The sequence below is a fragment of the Balaenoptera ricei genome, chromosome 8 (genome assembly GCF_028023285.1).
Source record: "Balaenoptera ricei isolate mBalRic1 chromosome 8, mBalRic1.hap2, whole genome shotgun sequence".
Classification (NCBI taxonomy): Eukaryota; Metazoa; Chordata; class Mammalia; order Artiodactyla; family Balaenopteridae; genus Balaenoptera; species Balaenoptera ricei.
In genome coordinates, this window is record NC_082646.1 from 78,726,223 (window position 1) to 78,750,112 (window position 23,890).

Consider the following 23,890-nt stretch of genomic DNA (forward strand, 5'->3'; position numbering starts at 1 on the left):
AAGGGGCAGAGGCTGAATTCGAATTCACGACAAACATGTTTGACTTCCCACCAACCGTGTTAGAAATCGCGTTTGCGTCCCGGAAGCGGACCCTGCCAGCTGCGAAGTTAATACCCACCCGCAGGACTCGGGAGGGAGGGGGCTGCTAGAACCTTGGAGACCTGGCCACACGCGGGCCTTAAGGGGGTGGGGTCGCCTTAAGGAAGGAGGGCTTTTTCTCACCCGACAAAAAATAACTCCTCAACTGGGAAGGGGTTCTCTTCGAGTGCCGCCCATGCTAGGCGGAGGGCTGGGCAGATGGAAGAGGACCAGGCCAACTGGCTGAGGACGCAGCTGGCCCGTCGGCTGGCATCGGAGGATAGTTCAGAGAGAGCGGAGGCGGCAGCCCGGGAGAACCCGGAGAACCAGGAGCCCGGGACGAGGGCCAACCCGGTGGGATGGGACCAGCAAGGCCTGTTGAGAAGGGAGCTGCCCGGCCGAGGGGCCCGGGAGACAGCGGGCCCCAAAGAGGGACAGGAGGCGGCGGAGCCGGGGCCGAGTGAATCAGAGGGCGGGAGCGAAGAGGGGCGGGGTGGCCTGGAGCCCGGCGGACCGGGGGGCGGGGAGATGGAGGCCCCCGTGGAGGACTTGGGGAGGAGTAGAGAGAGGCGGGGAGAGAGCGCCCAGGCGGACTCAAAAGAAGCGCCGCCAGAGAGCCAGAGGAGACAGGGCTCGTGGAAGCCGGGAGACCAGCAGCCCGGCACGTTGCGGGAAACGTACTGGGAGAGGTCCCAGAAGAGCTACAGGGAGAGGGCGGTGAAGCCGAGGGTCAAGGGCCAGGTCGAGTGGAAGTACCCGCTGGAGAAGAAGCCCAGCTGGCTGAAGCCCCCGACGCTGGTGGAACCCGAGGAGAATGAGGTTTATAAAGAGGATCTCTTGATCCCGGCGCAAGTGCGGCGGCCCACGATCAGATTCAGTCTCCAGGCCAGATCTCGCCTCCAGTCGCGGCGGTCGGCAGTCTGCTGCCCCTCCAGCAGTGTCATCAACGAGCTGGCGAAGATGGGCGACCCGGATGTCCTGGAAATGGTGCAGGAGGAAGGTAGGAGCCGGCGGGGTGGCGCGGGGGGGAGGGTCGGGCTCCGTGAGTGGACCGCGCCACTCTAGGCGCGGGGACCCCGGGGGACGTTGGCGGCCCTGCGGCCGGGATCCCGGGGATGTTCGCGTAGCGGCGTGCCCTGCGCGAGACGGGGACTGCAGGCGAGCACTCCCTGCCCGGGCCGGGGATTTTTTCGGGCTGCTCCCGCGAGGCCAGCACCTGTTCCGAGCGGTTCCGAGACCGCCCTCCTTGCTCCTCTGGACGCCGCGGAGCGGTCGCACAGTGCAGGGAGGCGAGGCGAGCACGCCGGGCGAGTGAACTGAGGTGCTCGGGCCTCTGAACCCAGGCAGAGGAAAGAAGGAGTCTCCCACCGAGAGAGCCTAAGCTTAGGGCGCATGACAGCAGTTCCCTGTGTGGGGAGCTGGCTCTCGAGTCTTGCTGCCCCTTTCTATTCGCCGACTACTGCTCAAGCTTTGAGATGATCGTTAATTATGGAAGGGCAGACCGAACCCTAAGGTCCATCAGTTTGAGATTCTTATGCACTTGGGGAGGATGCTGTTTTACAAGCTTTCATTGAATCTTTAGTTCCGTTGAAAAATGTTTGCCCATTGTTTGCTTCGGGGTTTCCCGTCTCCCAGTACCCATGATACTTGGACTTTCTTCCTGAGCCATGCCTGAGGCCCCAGGAACCGGCCAGAAGCTAAGCAGGTGTGGGTCCAGGGAAATACCAAGCCCTCTGGGACAGGACGGAATAGAGAGAAGGCCAACTCCTGGAAACTCCCGTGTGGCCACCCCGGACCTGTATTCTGTGGGTCTATTTTAGTACACGCATTTTCCTGAAAATGCATGTATTTTTCTGGGTCTATCTCCATGGCCCTCAATGATACTCAGTTCTCTCAATGACACTCTACTTTCATGTCTTGTTTAGTGTTAGATCTAAACATGGAAACAGTTTTTTTTAAGTGATAAATGATCTAAGAAGTCATACTATTTAGTCTTCAAAGACACCAAGAAATAAAGTGCATTATTGCATCCTCCTCCTCCCCTTTCTTAACAGCTTGAGATATACTTCATTTACATACAATAAAAGTCAGCCATTTAAAACGTACAATTCAAATTTTGGTATATTTACAATTTTGTGGTCACCATAATCTAATTTTAGAACATTCTCATCACCCCAAATAGAAACCTCTTAGTAGTCATTCCTCCTCCCCACCCCACCTCCCCTACCCTCAGCTCTAGGCAGCATCTAGTCTATTTACTGTCTCTCTTGATTTCGCTATTCTGGACACTTCATGTAAACAGACTCATACAATATGTGGTCTTTGTAACTGGCTTCTTTCTCTTAGCATAGTGTTTTTGAAGTTCATCCATGTTGTAACTTGTATCAGTTCATTATTCCTTTTTATTGCCAAATAATTTTCCATTGGTGCACATTTGGATTATTTCCACTTTCTTGGCTACTGTGAATAATGCTATGAAGATTTATTGCAAGATTTTTCTATGAAAATATGTTTCTATCTTTCTTGGGTATACACCTAGGAGTGGAATTGCTGAATCATATGGTAGCTCTATATAAAACATTTTGAGAAACTGCCAAACTGTTTTCCAAGCGTCTGCGTCATTTTTCATATTTTCACCAGTAATATAAAACAGTTCCAATTTCTCCACATCTTCACTAACATTTGTTATCGTCTGTCTTTTTTATTTATAGCAACCCTAGTGGTTGTGAAATGCTATCTCAACGTGGTTTTGACTTACTCTTTTTCAGTGACTAAATGTGTTAAGTACCTTTTTCAATGCTTATTGACCATTCATATATCTTCACTGGAGAAATGTCTTCAGATTCTTTGCCCATTTAAAAAATTGAGTTATTTGCCTTTTAATTATTGTGTTGTAAGTGTTCTTTATATATTCAGTGTATATGGCTTGCAAATATTTTCTTCCATTTGGTGGGTTCTCTTTCCATGTTCTTGATGGTGTCACTTGAAGCAACTCCCCTTTTTTTAAACAAAAAATAATTTAAAGATAGAGTGAAATACAACTATTGAAAACTTTAGACTAACGGCTCTGCTAAATAATGCAGTAAACTTGTTAGGGAAAATGATTGATGTTCAGTGTGCAAAAGAAGTCAAATGTCTTTTAGACAAATAAAATTAGAAGTCCTATTCTGTACTTATTCAGTGGTTTCCTCCTTTGCAGAGAATTGTTTCCTATTGTAATTTCAGTAATCTGAAGCTCTTAATAGATTTTTTTTTTCATTTGAAGCATTCAGTATTTACTTATAATCAGTCCTTCTGAAGTAAAGCTATGAGAAATATATTCTTCATTGAAGGAAGAGTGGAGGGAAAAAATGTGGAGTATGTAACTTTATACATATAATGAAGGAAAAAATATATCAATATGGCATTACAGAGATTGACCATTACTCTCTCTCAGATGTTAGAAGATCTAATTTAGCCTCAGGATAATTTTGCTTACTAGAATTTATACGTAAATCAGTGTTACTTCAGCTTGAGGTCATACTGAAGCTTCAGTCCATCCCAGGAAGGTTTTAGAACTTTTCCTGAAGTAATTTCAGTTCCCCTTTCCTTGGCAAAGACTTTTGTAATTGATTTATATTTCCTCTTGTTGTGATAAAAGCTTTGCCTCTGATTTGGATGGAGGTAGGAGAAAAGGATATTAATGTGGAATACATGTATTTGATGGCTGGGTCTCACGAATGCACCCTGCCCAAATTCCTATAACCTGTTTTGTTCATAGATCCAGAATCCAAATAGCAGAAGACAGTGGCATTGGTAAGAGCAGAGCCTAAGGAGCAGGGTGGTCCAGGCCACTCAGATGACTCTTATTTTTCTAAATGTCTTTCAATATGTTGATTAATTTGCTGAGTTGGTTTTATTGCCCATTATTAGGATTTCTGTTACTTCTAGGGTTATATGAAAAGTGCATTGCAATGAGGATGTATTTTTTAACATTGACAGTCATGTGGAATTTTGGAAACCCAGTTCTAAATATATGTTTCTTTTTGGAGTTTAATGACACAGTTATGAAAACAAAAGTGTTGGTTTCAGAAGGCTGAACAATACTGGGTTCCACAGCATGAATTTTTAAGAGCTACTTTTATTCCTGTGTTTTAAAATACAAATGGATTTCTTAGAGTAAATTCCCCAATATAGGTAAGTCTGGATCTGTGTATTATGTATTTCCTAAATCACCTTTGAAGAGTAAATATGAGAAAGTTAAACAATTGATTTACATGTGATAAAATTTCTTCCCGGAGAGAGAATGTTAACATTGTGTCTTTCAGACATAATGGATGTTTCTAGGACTTGTTATATTTTCTCAGTTTATTTTCTTAACAGTTGAACATTTAAGCAATCAGTGATCTCCAATTAGCTGTTTTCCCACAATCTAATAATTTTTAAAATGAAATTATAAGGGCAATGTGTAATAGACCATTTAAATATTTATGTAAAGAAACACTGCTAGTAAAATATCAATGTTGCTGAAATTGAACTATTGACTGGTTGACATTGTAAGGAAGTTCTGATTTGAAATATTCTTTCTTTGGCTGATTTATGACACATTCAGCATTGGAAAAGAAAGTTTAAGGGTTTAACATTGGAAAGGGCAGTTTTAAAATTGAATGTAAAGTTGCTTGCGTCTTTACAACTACATCAAGCATTGTATTTAACCAAACCACCTATCCTTTAGTAATATGAATATTTGATTGCATATATGTTATTTTATGCCGCTGGAAGAAGTGTAAACTGAGAAGACCATTTGGTAAGTGCAAGGGCTATTTTTGGGTTCTGGGTTTGCTGCAGTGTGTATTCTTAGTAAGGTGCTTTCAGTGAAAACTCCAAGCTGTCTTTGGGCTGGCTTAAATTTTAGCTCATATTTTATGATTCTCCAAAGTGATTGATATTAAACCCTTCGTAGTTCTGGTTTCTAGCCCACAGGAAAAGTACAGTCAATTCTATTGACTTTAGAGGAAGTTGCAGGAATAATGAGAAGCCGATCTAGAGTTGTTGGCTTCAAATCTTGCCTCTTCAGATAGGCCTCTGTTTTGACAGGTTTGGAGATTATGCACAGTTTCTTCAACTTTATACTCTCTGAGTGAGTGTGAAAGTGTATCTGGGTCTATGGCATGTGTGAACATCTGATTGTGTGTGTGAGAGAGAGTGAGTGAGAGTGAGTTAGCACTATGTGTGAGAGGGAGCATGGTGTGTGAGGAAATACATCTATCTCCTTTCATCTTTCTGCTTTTCAGAAAGGGATACGGTTTAGAAAGTGCGCTCTACCTGGCTCTCAGGGAGCTTGCAGTCTTGCGGAGGGAGGTATAATTGGGCTGGGTACCCACAAAAGGCTTAAGTTCAGGGTGGTATGGGGGCAGGGAAGAGGCTAACTGTGGGGCAGATGAGGAGGTTTCAGGCAAGGCTTGAAAGGAGGATGTCAAAACCGATATAAAGTGAAAAATAAGCAAGAATTAGCCAAAAAAGATAATCTTGTTAGATCCAGGGCGAGGAAGCAGCAAGATGAAAGGCGAAAGCATAAGAGAGGACTAGTAGGGACAGGAGATAATCTGGAGGAACTGTATTGACCCCTTTCCACATTCTCAAATAAACGCATTGCATCAAGTTCTGATAGCAGTTTGAAAATATTTTTTAACTAGGTGTTTTATGTTAAATGCAGCAAAAATAATTAGAGGAAGGAGGGGTTAATGCTTCCAGTTTTTCTACTTTCTTTTCTAAAATACAGAATTATAAAATGCTCTATAACTCTAGCTTAAGGTGTGCATTTGTTTGCTCTGTGCTTGGAACTATATTTAGTTCTATGCACAATAGTGACTGTTTTTGCCCTCAAGAAAATAAAAGCCTCCTTACGTCAGTGTGCAAGTACAATACGTTGAGAGACAAAGCATGTATTTCTTAGAATCCTGTTCTTTATCAACTTATTATAAGAGTTTGCTAGGGGCTTCCCTGGTGGCGCGGTGGTTGAGAATCTGCCTGCCAATGCAGGGGACACGGGTTCGAGCCCTGGTGTGGGAAGATCCCACATGGCGCGGAGCAGCTGGGTCCGTGAGCCACAACTACTGAGCCTGCACGTCTGGAGCCTGTGCTCCACAACGAGAGGCCGCGATAGTGAGAGGCCCGCGCACCGTGATGAAGAGTAGCCCCCACTTGCCGCAAGTAGAGAAAACCCTCGCACAGAAACGAAGACCCAACACAGCCATAAATAAATAAATAAATAAATTAAAAATTAAGAAAAAAAAAAGAGTTTGCTAGATTGGTTTCCTTTTTATTGGAAAGTCCAATGAGAGGTGGTCAAGACATTATGGAATTTTGAGCTGTACATCTAGACAGTATTCATGGGTAAAACCCTTTGATGATGGTACTGCATAATATTTTATATTTTTCAAATAATTTTTACTTATATTTTTAATCTTTTAGATGAGAAAACCTGCACTTAGAAAAGTTGTGATGTGGCTATAGCTATAGTTTGTTAGTTTTCAAGCTTTGCTTATGCTAGCTATTAACTTTTTAATAGGTCTTGCAACAAAAAGACCTGAATACAAAAGATATTCTTTCATCTTTATTCTGACACTCTAAAACTCATCCCAAAGAATTTAAAACAGTTCTGAAAATTAATAAAAGACTAGAATATATCCTAATAATAGTAGCAATATCAACAAGAATAACTAATATTCATTGATCACTTCTGTGCCAATGACTGCATGAAGCAATTTACACGCATTTTTTTCATTTAATGCTTGCACATATCTTAGGAGATAGACATTAATGCCATTTATGTGATATCTGGTAACTGAATTTATGTCATATTCTTAAGTTACAAGGAGGCTAGGAAATGTGTTTTTTCATTTTTTGTTCTTTTTTTGCTAGAGCTCTTTGCTGTACCATATAATTAGTATTTTGTTAGTAAAGAACAAGGAAGAGAAAGGATATTTGTGGGGAGCCAACAGCATCTGCTGTGTTAATTGCCCACCATTAATAATCTTCCCCGTTTCATTAAATGAAATCTCGAATTGCTCAAGCCTAGGAGTCTTTAATCTTCTTTGTCTCTCCACCTGCACATCTGAAATTTGATAGCAGTTTGTTTCCAATTTTTACTCAAATATCTAAAATCCATTTATGTGCCTTCATTTGCACTGTTCCAACTCCAGGCCAGACCGCCATCATCTCTTGTGATTCATTGCAGCAGCCTCATAATTTGTTTCCTTTCTCCATTCTTACTTTCTTTTATCCCATTCTCCAGTCAGCAACTAGTGCTTTTCATAAAATTTAAATGTAAATTCTATTTAAAAGCTTTTTTGTGGCTTACTATTTCTCTTAGGAGAAAATACAGGCATACAAGGTCCTCCACAAACTGTCTCCCACTCCATGCCTGTCCAACATCTTCTCAGGCCTCTCTGCCATTTACCTGTTTATCTCTAGCTTGACCTTCGTTTCTTTCAACACCTAAAACTGTTCCTGTCTTACAGCCTTTATGTGTTCTTATGTGACTTGTATCCTCTCAACTTTCACATCTCAGTATAAACATTACTCCCTCAGAGAGATTTTCTGAGTTTCTCATGTCTAATTTGCACCCCTCCCTGTTTCTCTCTCCCTCTCTCTTTGCTCTTTTTGTCTCTTTTATAGCATTTATCACAATTTTTGGTCTGTCTCCTCTACTGTACTGTAAATCTCTTAACAACAGAGAATCAATACATGTTAGCCATTATCACCACTGTCATTATCAATATTATACTGACGATCAATGTCAAGAGCTGTGAAAAGTCTGAGATTTTACCACACATGGAAGTTAACCAAGTAGCCTGTTACAATTTCATGGTTACTGGTAGAAGATATGAGACACCTGGATCAGAGACAAAGGACAGTTTACTATTCACAGCATTAACAATAGGGTGAGTAGCAGCGTGTTCCAGTTTCCTGAGCCCAAGTTGCCGCAGATCAATGCAGAGACGGCCTGCCCATTCGGTGGGTGGTTTGCAGTACAGGAGAGCAATCTGAGCTTAGGGAATTTGAGTCTTTTTTATTGGTCAGTAATTTGCCTTCCCTTTGCTCTGGAGGGAGACACTGATCCAGTCTTCCAAGACTGTAAGCAAACGTGTCCTTTGCTCCTGAAGGAGTCTCTATCTCTATCTCAACAAAGATCCTTGAAAAGATAATCCAGAACAAAGGGCAGTCCATGTCTCATTTGCAAGATGTGCAGAAACTTTAAAGACCCAAGGAGAATTGTATCCCAACAACATCTACCCTTACCTCGTCATCCCTAAGTAACATACTTTGGTTTTACATAGCTAACTTTATATAACTGAAATATTACTAAATATTTCTGCCTTTTTTGCTGAACTATTTTTGGGAGATTTATCTATGTTTTTGCATGTAATTAAAATTAATTCACTTTTGTTGGTAACTATAAAATGTGGTATGATTATACCACATTGTATTGATCCATTTTACTATTTCTGGATATTTGAGGTGATGTTGGTTTTCTAGTTAACCCCAACAATACTGTTATGAACATTCTTGTACGTTCCCATAGTGCATGTATTTCTACTGAGTTTATACCTAAGATAGCATTTTTAAACTTTTTGATCTCAGAACCCCTTTATACTCTTAACAAGCATTAGGAACTTCAAAGAGCTTTTGTGTATGTGAGTTAAGTTTATTGGTATTTACCAAGGATATCCACTTTTCCACTTCTAGTCAACATAGTACTGGAAGTTCTACCCAAAACAGTTAAGCAAGAAAAAGTAATAAAAGACATCCAAATTGGAAAGGAAGAATTAAAATTGCCTCTGTTCATAGATGATATGATCTTTTATGTAGCAAACCCTAAAAATTCCATAAAAAACCTGTTAGAACTATAAATGCAGTCAACATTTATAAAGTATCATAATATGAAGTCAACACACAAAAATCAGTTGCATTTTTGTATATAAACAATGAACAATCTCAAAAGGAAATTAAGAAAATTTTTTTACATTAGTATCAAAAAGAATTAGATACTTAAGAATAAATTAACTAAGAATGTGATGACTTGTACAAATAAGACTATAAAACATTGCTGAGAGAAATTTTAGAAGTCATAAATACATGCAAATACATCTCTTGTTCATGGATTAGAAGACTTAATATTGTTGAGATGTCAATACCACCAAAGTGATATTTATAGATTCAGTGCTATCCCTATCAATTTTAATTATGTTTTTTGTAGAAATAGGAAAATCCATCCTAAAATTCATATGGACTCTTAAGGGACCCCAAATAGCCAATCAGTCTTGAAAAAGAAGAACAAAGCTGGATGACTCACTGATTTCAAAATTAACTACAAAGCTAAAGTTATCAAAATAGTATGGTACTGGCATAAAGACAGATATATAGACCAATAGACTAGAATAGAGAGCCGAGAAATAAACTCTTGCATGTATATGGTCAAATTATTTTTTACAAGGATGCCAAGGCCATTCAATGGGGAAAGGTCAATCTTTTCAATAAATGGTGCTGGGAAATTTGGATATCCATGTGCAAAAAAGTGAAGTTGGGTCCTTACCTAACACCATATACAAAAATTAACTCAGAATGGATCAAAGACCTAAATGTAAGACATAAAACTATAAAACTCTTAAAAGAAAACATAGTACAAAAGTTTCATGACATTGGATTTGACAGTGGTTTCTTGGCTATGACACCAAAGGCACAGGCAAGAAAAGAAAAATAGACAAATTGACCTCACAAGTATGAAAAAAAATTGTGCCTCAAAAGACACTGCAAGTAAAGTAAAAAGGCAAACCACAGAATGGGATAAAATATGAGCAAATCATATATCTGATCCAGTTAGAGAACTCCTAAAACTCAACGATAAAAAACCAAACAACCTGATTTAAAAATGGGCAAAGGACTTGAATAGGCATTTCTATAAAGAAGATATAAAAATGGCCAAGAAGAATATGAAAAGATACTCGACATCGTAATCATTAGGGGAATGCAAATCAAAACTACAAAGAGGTACCACCTCAAATCCATTAGGATGCCTACTATAAAAAAAAAAATACAAAAGTTGGAGAGGATGTGGAGTAATTGGAAACCTGGTGCACTCTAGGGAAATGTAAAATGGTACAGTGTGGTGGTTCCTTAAAAAATTAAAAAAAGAATTACCATATGATCTAGCAATTCCACCTTGTGTATATACCCAAAAGAATTGAAAGCAGGATCTTGGAGATATTTGTACACCCATGTAGATAGCAGCATTATTCACAGCAGCTAAAATGTGGAAGCAACAGAAGTGTCCATCAGTGGATGAATGGGTAAGCAAAATGTGGCATACATATACAATGGAATATTATTCAGCCTTAAAAGGCAGGAAATTCTGACATATGCTACAGCATTGATGAAACTTGAGGACATGCTATGTGAAATAAACCACTCACACAATGAAAAATACTACATGATTCCACTTATATGTGGTACTTAGAGTAGTCAAAATCATAGAGACAGAAAGTAGAATGGTGGTTGCCTGGGGCTGGGAAAGGGGAGAAGGAGGAGTTGGTAATGGGTATAGTGTTTCAGTTTTACAAGATGAAAAGAGTTCTGAGATGGATGTTGGTGATGGTTGCTCAATATTATGAATGAATTTAATACTCTTGAACTGTTTGATTGTTAATGGTTAATGTGGTAAATTTTATATTGTGTGTATTTTATCACAATAAACAAAATTGGGAAAGAAAAAAAAACTATACAAATGGTAGGTTTATATTTTCTGTATTTTCAGAATATATACTAACACTTCCTAAAATTACAGTTACTGTGGATGACTCTTAAGTGGTAGCAATATTTTATTCCATTCCATTGTGATTTTTTCCCCCAAGTTTTTGACTTGTAAAATATTTCTCAGTGTTTTGCAAATTGGAGTCCCAAGAGAATAAGAATCAGAATTCTATATTTAACAGTTTTTAGCGTCAGAAACTTATTTGAAGATGTATTTCAGTCCAAATGACTCAGCACATAACTATCATGAAGACATCTGTGTCAGGAAAGTAATTTGGCCTATTTAAAACTGGTAGTCCTCTGTTAGTACTTTACTTGTAACTAGTGTGGTTCTGTTCCAGGAAAACACACTGATAGAATAATAAATCTCACATGGTGAGAGCTAAGAGATAAGGATGGACATCCCTACTGAATGTTTTCCTCTCAGCAGTTGTGTGGCTATGGAATTACAACTGTATTCATCAGAGTTAAGTTTATTTCTTAGTGGGTGAGATTATAATCTACACATTAGTATTTGATGATTTTCCTCTATATTATAGACAGTTTTTGGTGCTGAATTATTTTGAGTTTGTTTTGAACAACTTAGCTCCAGGAAGATCTTGGGTGTTTTCTTCCAACATTATTTTCTTTGGACTTCTTTTGTTTAAATTTTGAATTCCTATTTTCTCCTTCTGCAGACTTTTAACATACTGTGATTGTTTGGCCGTTTTAACATGATTTTGTTGTTGTTGTTTAATTTAGAGAGAAGAGCCGGGAGTGAAGAACGTTTTTTTGAAGTAAGTGAGGTAAGTTAAATATATGTGTTAGCCTCCTATAAGTCAGAACAAAAAATTGAGCCAAGGTTAGAAATGTACTTCATATGAATACTTAGGTCTTTGTACTCCAGTTATTTACTCATACTACATTCTTAATGTTTTGTCCTCCAACCTATTCATTTTTAAGTAAGTAAAGCAAGTTCCATGTTTCATGCAGATTTAATATTGAATCTTTCTGGATGTTATAAGGGAGCAACCATAAGTTTGGATATGTTTTGAGGCTTTCTGTGATATAAACTCAGAAATGCTGAGACTTGATATGCAAGATAATAGTATTTGGCTTAATACTTTGCTTGACTATAATGCAGGTATAATATTTGATAGCTTCTTTTGTTAAAGTTATTAGTATGTGATTAGTGCATTTTTACTGAGGTATAATTGACATATAATATATTAATTTCAAGTATACAACATAATGATTCATACCTGTATACACTGTGAAATATCACCACAGTAAGTCTAATTACCATCCATCATCATACAGAGTCACAGATTTTTTTTTCTTGTGATGACAGCTTTTTTTTTTTTAAACAGCTTCAGTGAAGGCTCCTATTTTTTTTATAAAGTCTTTATTGAATTTGTTGCAATATTGCTTCTGTTTTATGTTTTGGTTTTTTGGCCCTGAGGCATGTGGGATCTTAGCTTCCCCCCAGGGATCGAACCCGCACCCCCTGCATTGGAAGGTGAAGTCTTAACCACTGGACCGCCAGGGAAGTCCCTTGTGATGATAGCTTTTAAGATTTATTCTCTTAGCAACTTTCAAATATACAATACAGTACTACTGACTATAGTCACTGTGCTATAAATTACATCCCCATGACTTATTTGTAACTGAAAGTTTGTACCTCTTGACACCTTTCACCCATTTTGCCTACCTCCAGCCACCTCTCCTCTGGCAACCGCCAGTCTGTTCTCTGCATCTGTAAGTTTTGTTCTATTTGTTCATTTGTTTTGTTTTTTAGACTCCACATATAAGTGAAATCATACAGTCTTTTGTCTTTCTCTGTCTGACTTATTTCACTTAGTGTAATACCCTCAAGGTCCATTGATGTAGAAATTGGCAAGATTTTATTCTTTTTTTATGACTAAGAAGTATTCCATTGCATATATATATATATATATATATATATATATATATATATATACATCTTATTTATTAATCATCCATTCATGTATACTTAAGGTTGTTTCCATATTTTGGCTATTGTAAATAATGCTGCAGTGAACGTATGGGTGCATGTATCTTTTCAAATTAGTGTTTTCATATTCTTTGGATAAATAACCAGAAGTGGAATTGCCAGATCCTGTGGTAGTTCTGTTTTTAATTTTTTGAAGAATCCCCATACTCTTTCCCATAGTATCTGTACTAATTTATATTCCCACCAGCAGTGGACAGGGGTTCCCTTTTCTCCACATCCTTGCCAATACTTGTTATTTCTTGTCTTTCTGATGATAGCCATTCTGACAGGTGTGAGGTCATATCTCATTGTGGTTTTGATTTGCATTTCTCTGATGATTAACGATGCCGAACGTTTTTTGATGTGCCTGTTGGCCATCTGTATTTCTTTGGAAAAATGTTTATTCAGATCCTCTGCTCATTTTTTAAAAATTGGATTATTTATTTTTTTGCTGTTGAGTTGTATGAGTTCTTTATATATTTTGGATATTAACCTCTTATTAGTTATATGATTTGCAAATATTTTCTCACATTCAGTAGGTTGCCTTTTCATTTTGTTAATGATTTCCTTTGATATGCAGAAACTTTTTAGTTTGTTGTAATCCTACTTGTTTATTTTTGTTTTAATTGCATTTGCTTTTGGAGTCAGATCCAAAAATTATCTCTAAGACTGATGTCAAGGAGATTACTACCTATATTTTTTTTTCTAGGGTTTTATGGTTTAAGGTCTTACATTTAATTCTTTAATCCATTTTGCATTAATTTTTGTGTATGGTGTAAGATAGTGATCTAGTTACATTATTTTGCATGTGACTGTCCAGTGTCCCCAATAGCCCTTATTGAAGGAGACACTATCCTTTCCACATTGTATTTTCTTAGCTCCTTTGTCATAAATTAATTGACCATATATACGTGGGTTTATTTTTGGGCTCTCTATTCTGTTCTATTCATCTATGTTTCTGTGTTTATACCAATACCATTATGTTTTGATTACTATATCTTTATAATATAGTTTGAAATCAGGAAGCATGATGCCTCCAGATTTGATCTTCTTTCTCAAGATTGGTTTGGTTATTCAGGGTCTTTTGTGGTTCCAGACAAATTTTAGGATTGTTTGTTCAGTTCTGTGAAAAATGCCATTGGAATTATGATGGATTGAATTAATCTGTAGATTGCTTTGGGTAATATGGACATTTTAACAATATTAATCTTCCAGTCCATGAACATGGATATCTTTCTATTGTTTTGTATTCTCTTCAGTTTCTTTCATCAGTGTGTTACAGGCCTTTCACCTCCTTGGTTAAATTTATTCCTAAGTATTTTATTCTTTTTGATGCAATTGTAAATGGGATTGCTTTCTTAATTTCTCTTTATGATCTCATTGTTAGTGTATAGAAATGCAACTAATATTTGTATATTGATTTTTTTTAACATCTTTATTGGAGTATAATGGCTTTACAATGGTGTGTTAGTTTCTGCTTTATAACAAAGTGAATCAGCTATACATATACATATGTTCCCATATCTCTTCCCTTTTGCATCTCCCTCCCTCCCACCCTCCCTATCCCACCCCTCTAGGTGGTCACAAAGCACCGAGCTGATCTCCCTGTGTTATGCAGCTGCTTCCCACTAGCTATCGATTTTACATTTGGTAGTGTATGTATGTCCATGCCACTCTCTCACTTTGTCCCAGCTTACCCTTCCCCCTCCCCATGTCCTCAAGTCCATTCTCTAGTAGGTCTGTGTCTTTATTCCCGTCCTGCCCCTAGGTTCTTCATAACCATTTTTTTTTTATGTTCCATATATATGTTAGCATATGGTATTTGTTTTTCTCTTTCTGACTTACTTCACTCTGTATGACAGACTCTAGGTCCATCCGCCTCACCACAAATAACTCAATTTCATTTCTTTTTATGGCTGAGTAATATTCCATTGTATATATGTGCCACATCTTCTTTATCCATTCATCTGTCGATGGACATTTAGGTTGCTTCCATGTCCTGGCTATTGTAAATAGAGCTGCAATGAACATTGTGGTACATGAGTCATGTGTATTGATTTTATACCCTGCAACTTTACTAAATTTAATAATTAGTTCTAACAGTTTTTTGGTGGAGTCTTCAGGGTTTCGGTTATATAAACTCATGTGATCTGTGAATAGTGACAGTTTTACTTTTCCTTTCCAATTTGTAGGCCTTCTATTTATTTTTCTTGCCTAATTGATCTGGCTAGGACTTCCAATACTGTGTTGACTGAAAGTGGCAAGAGTGGGCATCCTTTTCTTTTTCCTGATCTTACAGGAAAAGCTGAAAGCTGTTTAGTATGATGTTAGCTGGGGGCTTGTCATATATAGCCTTTATTATGGTGATATATGTTCCCTCTATACCCACTTTGTTGAGAGTTTTTAATCATAAATGGACATTGAATTTTGTCAGATGGTTTTTCTGTATCTTATTATTTTTACCTTTGATATGATCATATGACTTTTATCTTTTGTTTTGTCAATGTGCTGTATTATGTTGATTGATTTGCTGATGTTGAACCATCCTTGCATCCCTGGAATAAATTTCCACTTGATCATGGTATATGATCCTTTTAATGTATTTTTGAATTTTACTTGCTAATATTTTGTTGAGGATATTTTCATCTGTGTTCAAGATATCTTTGTTGAGATATTTTGTTGAGATATTTTCATCTGTGTTTTTTTTTTGTGGTGTCCTTGTCTGGTTTTGTTATCAGGATAATGCTGGCCTCCTAAAATGAGTTTGGAAGTGTTTCCTCTTCTTCAATTTTTTGGAAGAGTTTGAGAATGATAGATATTAAATTTTCTTTGAATGTTTGATAGAATTCTTCAATGAAGCTATCTGGTCCTGGAATTTTGTTTGTTGAGAAGTTTTTGATCACTTATTCAATTTCCTTATTAGTAATCAGTCTGTTCAGACTTTCTATTTCTTTCTGATTCAGTCTTGAAAGATTGTATGTTTCTAGGAATTTGTCCATCTCTTCTATGTTGTCCAATTTGTTGACATATAATTGTTCATAATAATCACTGAGTCTGCTTACATTTACATTAATTGTACTTATAGCCATTTTGTTCATTGTTTTCTGGTTGTTTTCCTCTCTGTTCCTTTCTTCATCTCTTGCTCTCTCCCCTTGTGGTTTGATGAGTTTCTGTAGTGGTATGGTTGGATTCCTTTCTCATTATCTTTTTTGTGTCTACTATAGTTGTTTGCTTTGTGGTTACCATGAAACTCACATATATTAGTCTGTGTGTGTGTGTGTACACACATACAGTTCATATTAAATTGATAGCTAGTTGTTTGAATGCATTTTAAAACTCCACATTTTTACTCCCTCACATGTTTTATGTTTTTGAGGTCACATTTTACATCTTTTTATTTTGTGTATCCCTTAACTAAATATTGTAGTTATAGTTATTTTTACTACTTTGTCTTTTATCCTTCATACTAGCTTTATAAGTGATTAATCCACTACTTTTACTATATATTTATCTTCACCAGTGAGATTTTTACTTACATATGTTTTCTTGTTATTAATTAGTGCTCATATTTTTTCAGCTTAAAGAAGTCCCTTTAACATTTTGTGTAAGTCTGGTTTAGTGGTAAGGCTTTAGAGGCAGCAGGAGAGCACAGGGCTGGGGCACACCCACTGCTTTTAGTGATGGAGCAGGAGAGTGCAGGGACGAGGCACTCCCGCTGGCTTTAGCTGGACAGTGGGAGAGTGCTACTGTGTGCACCCACTGGTGCTAGCAAGGTAGAGGGAGAGGGCAAAAATGGCCCCCACCAACACCTCTATCCCTAGAGAGAGTCCTAACAGTCCCTGCCCCTCTGATGGATGCTTTAAGATTGGCAAATGAATCTTTTTCACATATAGTTTAGGTGCTTTTCAAACTGCTTCTTTTGTGGTGGGTCCCAGGGTGAGTGAGTCTATAGATGAGCCCTTTAAGAGTAGAATCTTAGTTCCCTATAGCCCTTTGGGTCTCCTGAACATAAACCCTGTTGGTTTTCAAACCATTCATTTTGGGGGCTTGTCCCTCCAGTGCTGGTCCCAAGGGTTGGGGTGCCTGATGTGGGGCACAAACCCCTCACTTCTCAGGAAGAAGCTCCATATTTGTGAGATCCTTCCTGATTATGGGTGAGCCGCACCCAAGCGTGGGATTTTTGGTGGGATTGCATCTCTGTTTTTCCCACCCTCGTCATTATGGCCCTTTTATCCTTTGTTTTGGAGGTGCTAGTCAGATAGTTTTCATTTTTTAGAGGGAATTGTTCCATTTGTAGCTGGAGATTTGGTGTGTCCATGGGAGGAGGTGAGTTCAGGATCTCCTTCTACTGCCATTTTGAACCTGATAAGTGCTTACTGATGACTATGCCAGGGTTTAAGTTACTCAACCTGAATTAAGTAAATATATTAAATAAAATTATAAATAATAAAGTTAAATACAATTTATAAAAATATAGGATTCTCTTAAGCAAAGTCCTTATTTTATTGATATAAACTTGCAAATAGATACTAACAACTTAAATTTTTTTTTTTTTTTTTTGTATACAGAGTGTAAGCATTCTAAAAGTATTTCAGATAAAATAATCTTTCTGGTAGGCTCTAGTTGCCTCAGTGCCATACTCATAGAGTTGGATGTCCTTGAATTGGGTTAGGGATGAACAGCCAAATAGAAAAAGTCTCTTTAAAAATAGCTTTTTAGGAGTGACTGAAATTCCCACCGTGGGAAACACAACTTACCAGAATAGGTTGGCTGTGTGCTACTTAGCTGGATAAACTGGCTCATTTAGCTGGTTGACTTAAGATTTCTAGACGTTCTGGGATCCTTTAGAAGCTCAGTGACTAAAATGCTGAGAAAAATAGAATATGAGAATTGAATAAACTATAAAAATCATTTGGTCCAGTTATTTTTACAGTGTAATTTGTAGGCCACCTGAATAAGGATTATATAAAGAATTTCTTAAAAATGCAGACTCCTGGGACCAACCTCAGACTACTAATCGATAAGGTTGGGGAGTCATGATTTAAAAAGAGTACCCCAGGTTATTCATATTGCCATTAAAGTTTGGAACCACTGTCATAAAGCATAGGCTCCACAACTAAAATGATGTAATATGGCACAGAGAACATACTTATTGAGTGAGTTAGTGAATTAAGACAATTATCTAGAAAATAAAGAACATCAAAAATTAAAGTTTACGTCTTTGGAGCAGAATGAGGAAAGATTTATCTTATGAGATTGACTGATGCAACTTGAATGATAGTAATAATATTGTCATTTTCATTTTGTTCATATTGACATAGCAATAATATACTTCTTGCAGATCTTTATATGTATTGCTCAAGTTAAGTTCAAGTAATTATGAATTACTTCTTATTCTTTGCTTCTTTGTGTATCTTTCATATTTATATGTATATTCCAAACTTAAACTTCTGTAACAAAAAACATTCTCAAGTCATATTTATACTGTTCCTTACCTCTGCACATTTCAAGAGCAACCATAGTATTTTAGAGATAGCATGTGTCATAATTTTTAGTTTTGTTTTTTTTTTTTAGTTTTACTTTTATAGGAAGGCAGTAAGTGACAGGGGAATGTTCAACCCTATGAGAATAGCACTATCATACCAAACTCCCTTTAGACTTAACCTATAGTTAGGTCTAGCATATATATTTTTTTAGTATTAAGTACGTTGGAATAAAAACAGCACTTCTCTGAAACAAAGATGAAGAATGGCTGATAAGGTTTAGAGTTATTAAATGGGTATATTATTGAATTAGCTCCAAAGTGTCTGTTGCTCTTACTTCCAGAAAGATGGAGTAGACAAAATTTTCTCTATTTCTTTTGCTAAGTATAGCTAAAAACCCTGGACATTATATGTAAAACAAACATAATAAGACTGTGAATGTTAGAGAAGAAGACAAACTGGCTAGGGACTTCGGGACCCAAGGAACAGCAGTGAAGTTAGTTCCATGGATTTTCTCTTTGCTTCCTATGTTGCAGACTGGGTGCTTGAGAAGCCAGTAATACAGAAATGCTAACTGGCACAGACAAATAAAGCATCAAGAAAAACCTGTACTCCCTAGCCAATGGTCCGGGAACAGGGTGATGCAGGAAGACAGACAATTTTTGGTCAGTAACTGCTCTTTGTAGCCAACCACCACAGGAAAAAATTGTAGTCCTGCCACCATCCCCTCTAAAAGAGCTCACGTGGGGAGACTAGACTTTCACCCCTACCTGGTGTAACAAGGCGTCCCAACTTCCCACAGAGTTGGTGTCAGAGAAGGCTGAGTGGGGAGCCAAGACTTTCATCCCGCACTGGGTGATAATGTGTCCCTCTCACACACTGCCCTGCATGGTGTCAGTGGAGACAAGGTGGATGGCCTGGACTTCCACTTTTATCAGTGGTAACAAGGTATCAACCCTTTTTTGCTGTGTTGGTGTCAGCGGTGGCCTGGTGGAGAGCCAGGAGTTTTACCACTGTCTAGAAGCAGAAAATCCATTTCCATACCACTCCCTGCCATGGTGACAACGAGGCCATGTGGGGAGCAGCAGGTGGCACCCTTGCCCTTTTCAGTTAGGTTGGGTTCAGGAAAGACCTAATGATAAACTTGAACTCCCACCCCCACACAGCAGTAATGGGAGACCATCCCACCACCTCACCACCCGCTGGTGCCCACAGAGGCTGAGTGGGGAACCTGGACTTCTACTCCCACCAGGTAGTGAGGCATCATCCCACTGACCCGACCAGAGTGGTGTCAGAGGAGACTTGGTAAAACAGAAGATTTGAATAGAATCTAGAGTCTTATAATAGCCCCAAAGCCCAGATTTCTGTAGAAAATCACATACAATGCCAAGAACCAGAAGGATATCAACTTGAATGAGAAAAGACAATCTCGAGATACTGATGTTGAAGTGACACAGATGTTAGAATGAGCTGATTAGGATTTTAAAGTGACATTCATAAAAATGCTTCAATGAGCAATTATGAACATTCTTGAAACAAATAAAAACTAAAAATTCTCAGCAAAAAAAAAGATGTTTTAAAGAAGAACATAGTGGAAATTTTAGAACTGAAGAATAGGATAACTGACAAAAAAACTCAACAGCAGAGGGGAAGGGATAGAGGAATGAATCACTGAATTTGGAGATAGAATAGAAATTACCCAACCTAAACAGCAGAGAGAAAGAAACTGAAGAAAAAAAAATGAATAGAGCCTCCAGGACCTGTGGAACTATATCAGAGGTCAAACATTTGTGTTATTGGTAGTCCTAGGAGAAGAGAGTGGGCTGAAAAAAATTTCGAAGAAATAACAGCTGGAAATATCTCAGTTTGTTAAAAGACATAAACCTTACAGATTCAAGAAGCTGGGGGAACCACAAATAGGATAAACCCAAAGAAATTCATACCAATCAAACTGAAACTTGTTCAGAAAACTAAAGACAAAAAAAAATCTTGAAAGCAGTGAGAGAGAAACAACACCTTAACTCTAGGGGGAAAGTCATTAAAATGACAGTAGATTTCACATTAGAAACCATGGAGGCTAAAGGAAGCAATACAGATTTTTTCAAGAGCTCAGTGCCAAATCAGAATTCTATAGCCAGTGAAAATACCCTTCAGGAATGAACAGAGAAATCAAGACATTCACAAAGGAAGGAAGGCTAAAAAAAGTTTTCACCAGCACATCTATTCTAAAAGATTGGCCAAAGGAAGTTCTCTAACAGAAAGAAAATGATAAAATAAGGAATTTTGTAGCATGGAGAAGAAGGGAAAAATCAACAGAAAGAGTAAAAGCATGAGTAAATGCAATAGACTTTCTGTCTCGAGTTTTCAAAATTATGTTTTGACAGTTGAAGTAAAAACTTTACAATGTCTGATGTGGTTCTCAATATATTCAGAGAAATAGTTAACACAATTATATTATAAACAAAGAAGGTTTGGGATTGTAAAGGGAAGTGAGGGGTTTATACTTCATTTGACAAGTAAAACATGTATACTGTAAACTGTGATAAATAATGTATATATAATGTAATTAATATCAAAGCATCCATTTAAAAAAACTATACAAGGAGATATACTCAAAAACTGTTTAGATAAATCAAAATGGAATTATAAATATATTTCCAATAACCCACGGGAAATCATGAAAAATAAAACAGAGAAACATAATACAGAAGAAACAAACAGAAAACACAAAAATAAAATGGCAGAACTTTTAATTCCTAATACACCAATAATTACATGAAGTGTAAATAGTCTAACCACACAAATTGAAAAGAAAAAAGTTTGGCAAAGTGGATTAAAAAATGCAAGTAAAAGGATTAAAAATATACATTGTGGATGAAAATAAATGCAAACACTAACAAAAAGAAAGCATGAGTGTTATATTAATATCACATTATTAATATCGATTACACTTTGGAGTAAAGAAAATTACCATGGACAGAGCAGGACATGACATAATGATAAAAGGAGTCCATCCAACAATGAAACATAGCAATGCTAAATTTGCATGCACAAAATAATAGCATCATAATATGCGAAACAAAAACTAATAAATGGGAAGGAGTAATACACAAATCTATAATTATAACTGGAGACTTCACTCTTTTGTCAATAATAGATGGAACAGCTGAATAGAAAATCAGTAAGCTATAGATGAACTCACATGAACTAACAGGATGTAACCAACATTTATATAATATTCCACCTGACAGCAGCAAAATACACATCCATTTCAAGTGCTGATGGAACACATGCCAAGACAGACTATATTCTGGGCAATAAAACAAACCTCAACAAATTTAAAATAATTGAAATAATGGAATGTGTTCTCGAACCACAATGTAATCAAACTAGAAATCAGTAACTATTGTTAACAGGAACATCTCCAACTATTGGAAACTAAACAGCATACTTCTAAACAATCCAAGGGTCAAAGAAAGCCTAAAGGAAAAAACAAAATGAAAACAAACAGACAAAAAAAAAGTGACCTGAATAAAAGTGAAAATGCAACATATTAACATTTGACAGATGTAGCGAGAGTAATGCTGAAACGGATATTTGTAGCACTAAACATTTATGTTAGTAGAGAGGAAAAGTCTTAAATCAATAATAAACTTCCGTTTCAAGAAATAAGAGCAAAATAAACCCAGACAAAACAGAAGGAAGGCAATAATAAAGATAAGAGCAGTAATCAGTAAGTTGAAAACAGAAAAATATTAGAGAAAAGCATTAAAACAAAAATTTAGCTTTTTGATAGATAATAAAATTGGCAAACCTCTAGCTAGACTGACAAAAAGAGGAAAGAGAGAGAGGGAAGGAGAGAAAGCGAAATATTTGAGTGATCTCAGGAGTATATGCTGTGGTGTGCGGGCTATCATGGAACGTGAAGATTTAAATCCACCATACATCAAGGGAGGCATCACTATTACTTTAACTACAAGTGGTTTGTGTGTATTTATATCTATGTATGGCTTTTCTCTTGGGTTATAAGTATAAATCCTTAAGAATTCTGGTGATGCATTTCCCAGGGTATTCACTTTAATAATTTCAAACAAATGGTGAAAGGCCTAAAATAGCCAATTAATTCTGTCGTTCCTTTTGGTCCCATTCAGGATTCAGCATCATTAAAAGATTGGAGCTCCTTGTTATTCCTCTGCAATGTAGTACTTCTTAATCATTTCTTGTATCTCAGATTTTTTTTTTATGATTTGTTAAAGCTACCTCCAAAATTCTCATTCTTTCTCAAGCGCCCTCTCTCTCTCTCTCTCTCTCCGCATAAACATATACACACATTATACACCCACACATGCACATGTATACACATATATACACGCAGTTTTGCATCCAATTTCAGGTGCTTCATAGCTCCCCTGAGTTGTAGGTTTAGTACTTCTGCACAGAGAACCTAGAGTTTTTATTGTTAAAAGTTATATACTCCCCACTTGCATTATTATTATTAACAGCGTTCTATCTTCTCCATGGTGCTATTAGCAGGACCTGAGCAGCAGAGAGTCCAGTTTTCTCATCAGTGAAGAACCAAGGGTAAGCAGCCATCTGTACTACACTTTCTTGCATGGACATGATGGGGTGTTTTTTTTGTAGTCAGCAATCGTGACTATTTCTCAGTTCACAGTTGTTTTTCAGGTTCTTATACATGATATTAGAGAATTTATTACTTTGGAAAAAAATCAGTTTCTTATGGGAAAAAAAATGTCATCAGATACATTAATGAGAATGACACATAAAGCATAGCACTTTGCTAGCATTTTACTTTCTCACTTTTACAGATGAGAAAATGAAGGATCTGAGAAGTTTAATGACTTGACCAAAATTATCCATATGTTTAGGGGGGCAGATCCTGGACTAGATTAGAACTCAGGTTTCCGAGGCCTAATTTAGTATTCTCTCTCCATACATCTTTCTTCTTACCTGTAAGTACATACCTAAGAATAATCATGAAGAAGTACAGTTTATTTAAAAATCAAATTTGAATATCAATTAAGAGGTTAATAAAGGGATTCAGAATTTTTTTTTAGTTGCATAGTAAATAAAAGATGCTGTTTGGGAAGATGGGGAAATAGAGTTACATTCTTATACTGACAGTTTTGGTACAGATGTTTCCCTTTTCACTAGAGTACTGATCTTTATGTTCCAGAATGAAGGTTGTGGGATTGATCACATTATAATACTTGAAATTTTATTGTTTTTATTTTTCTTTTTAATTTATGTTTATTTTTTGACCATGTAAAACATTCACGATTCCAAAGTTGAAAACCGTAGATCGAATAAAGTTTAGTGGAGTCTAAAGCTTATGCCATTTTGGTGTCACTTTTTAAGAAGAATGGGACAATAATTTACTTTAAAATTTTTACAAAAATGTTTGACTGTGAGAACACATTGCTAGAATCCTTCCTAAATCCTTGAAGGGACTGGTGCAAGTAAGAGGCCCTGAAGCTTAGACTTTATGAGCTTGAAGGTAAATCTATCTCAGTTTGAAACTATGAAA

General features: G+C 37.2%; 1 protein-coding gene across 6 annotated transcripts in view; it reads left to right on the top strand.

Annotated features, from left to right (window-relative positions):
- The first annotated feature begins 253 nt into the window (after positions 1 to 253).
- The window catches only part of ANO5 (anoctamin 5), a 100,193-nt gene continuing 76,556 nt past the window's right edge, over positions 254 to 23,890 (top strand). The window contains exons 1-3 of one of the 6 annotated variants that reach the window (XM_059931269.1): positions 254 to 1,078; positions 11,611 to 11,654; positions 22,876 to 22,926. In XM_059931269.1, coding sequence (XP_059787252.1) covers positions 298 to 1,078; positions 11,611 to 11,654; positions 22,876 to 22,926 — 876 coding nt within the window. In that variant the 5' untranslated portion in view covers positions 254 to 297. Of the gene's footprint in view, positions 1,079 to 11,610; positions 11,655 to 22,847; positions 22,927 to 23,890 lie in introns of those variants that run through there. The other 5 variants (XM_059931270.1, XM_059931271.1, XM_059931273.1 and 2 more) reach the window with 5 other exon arrangements.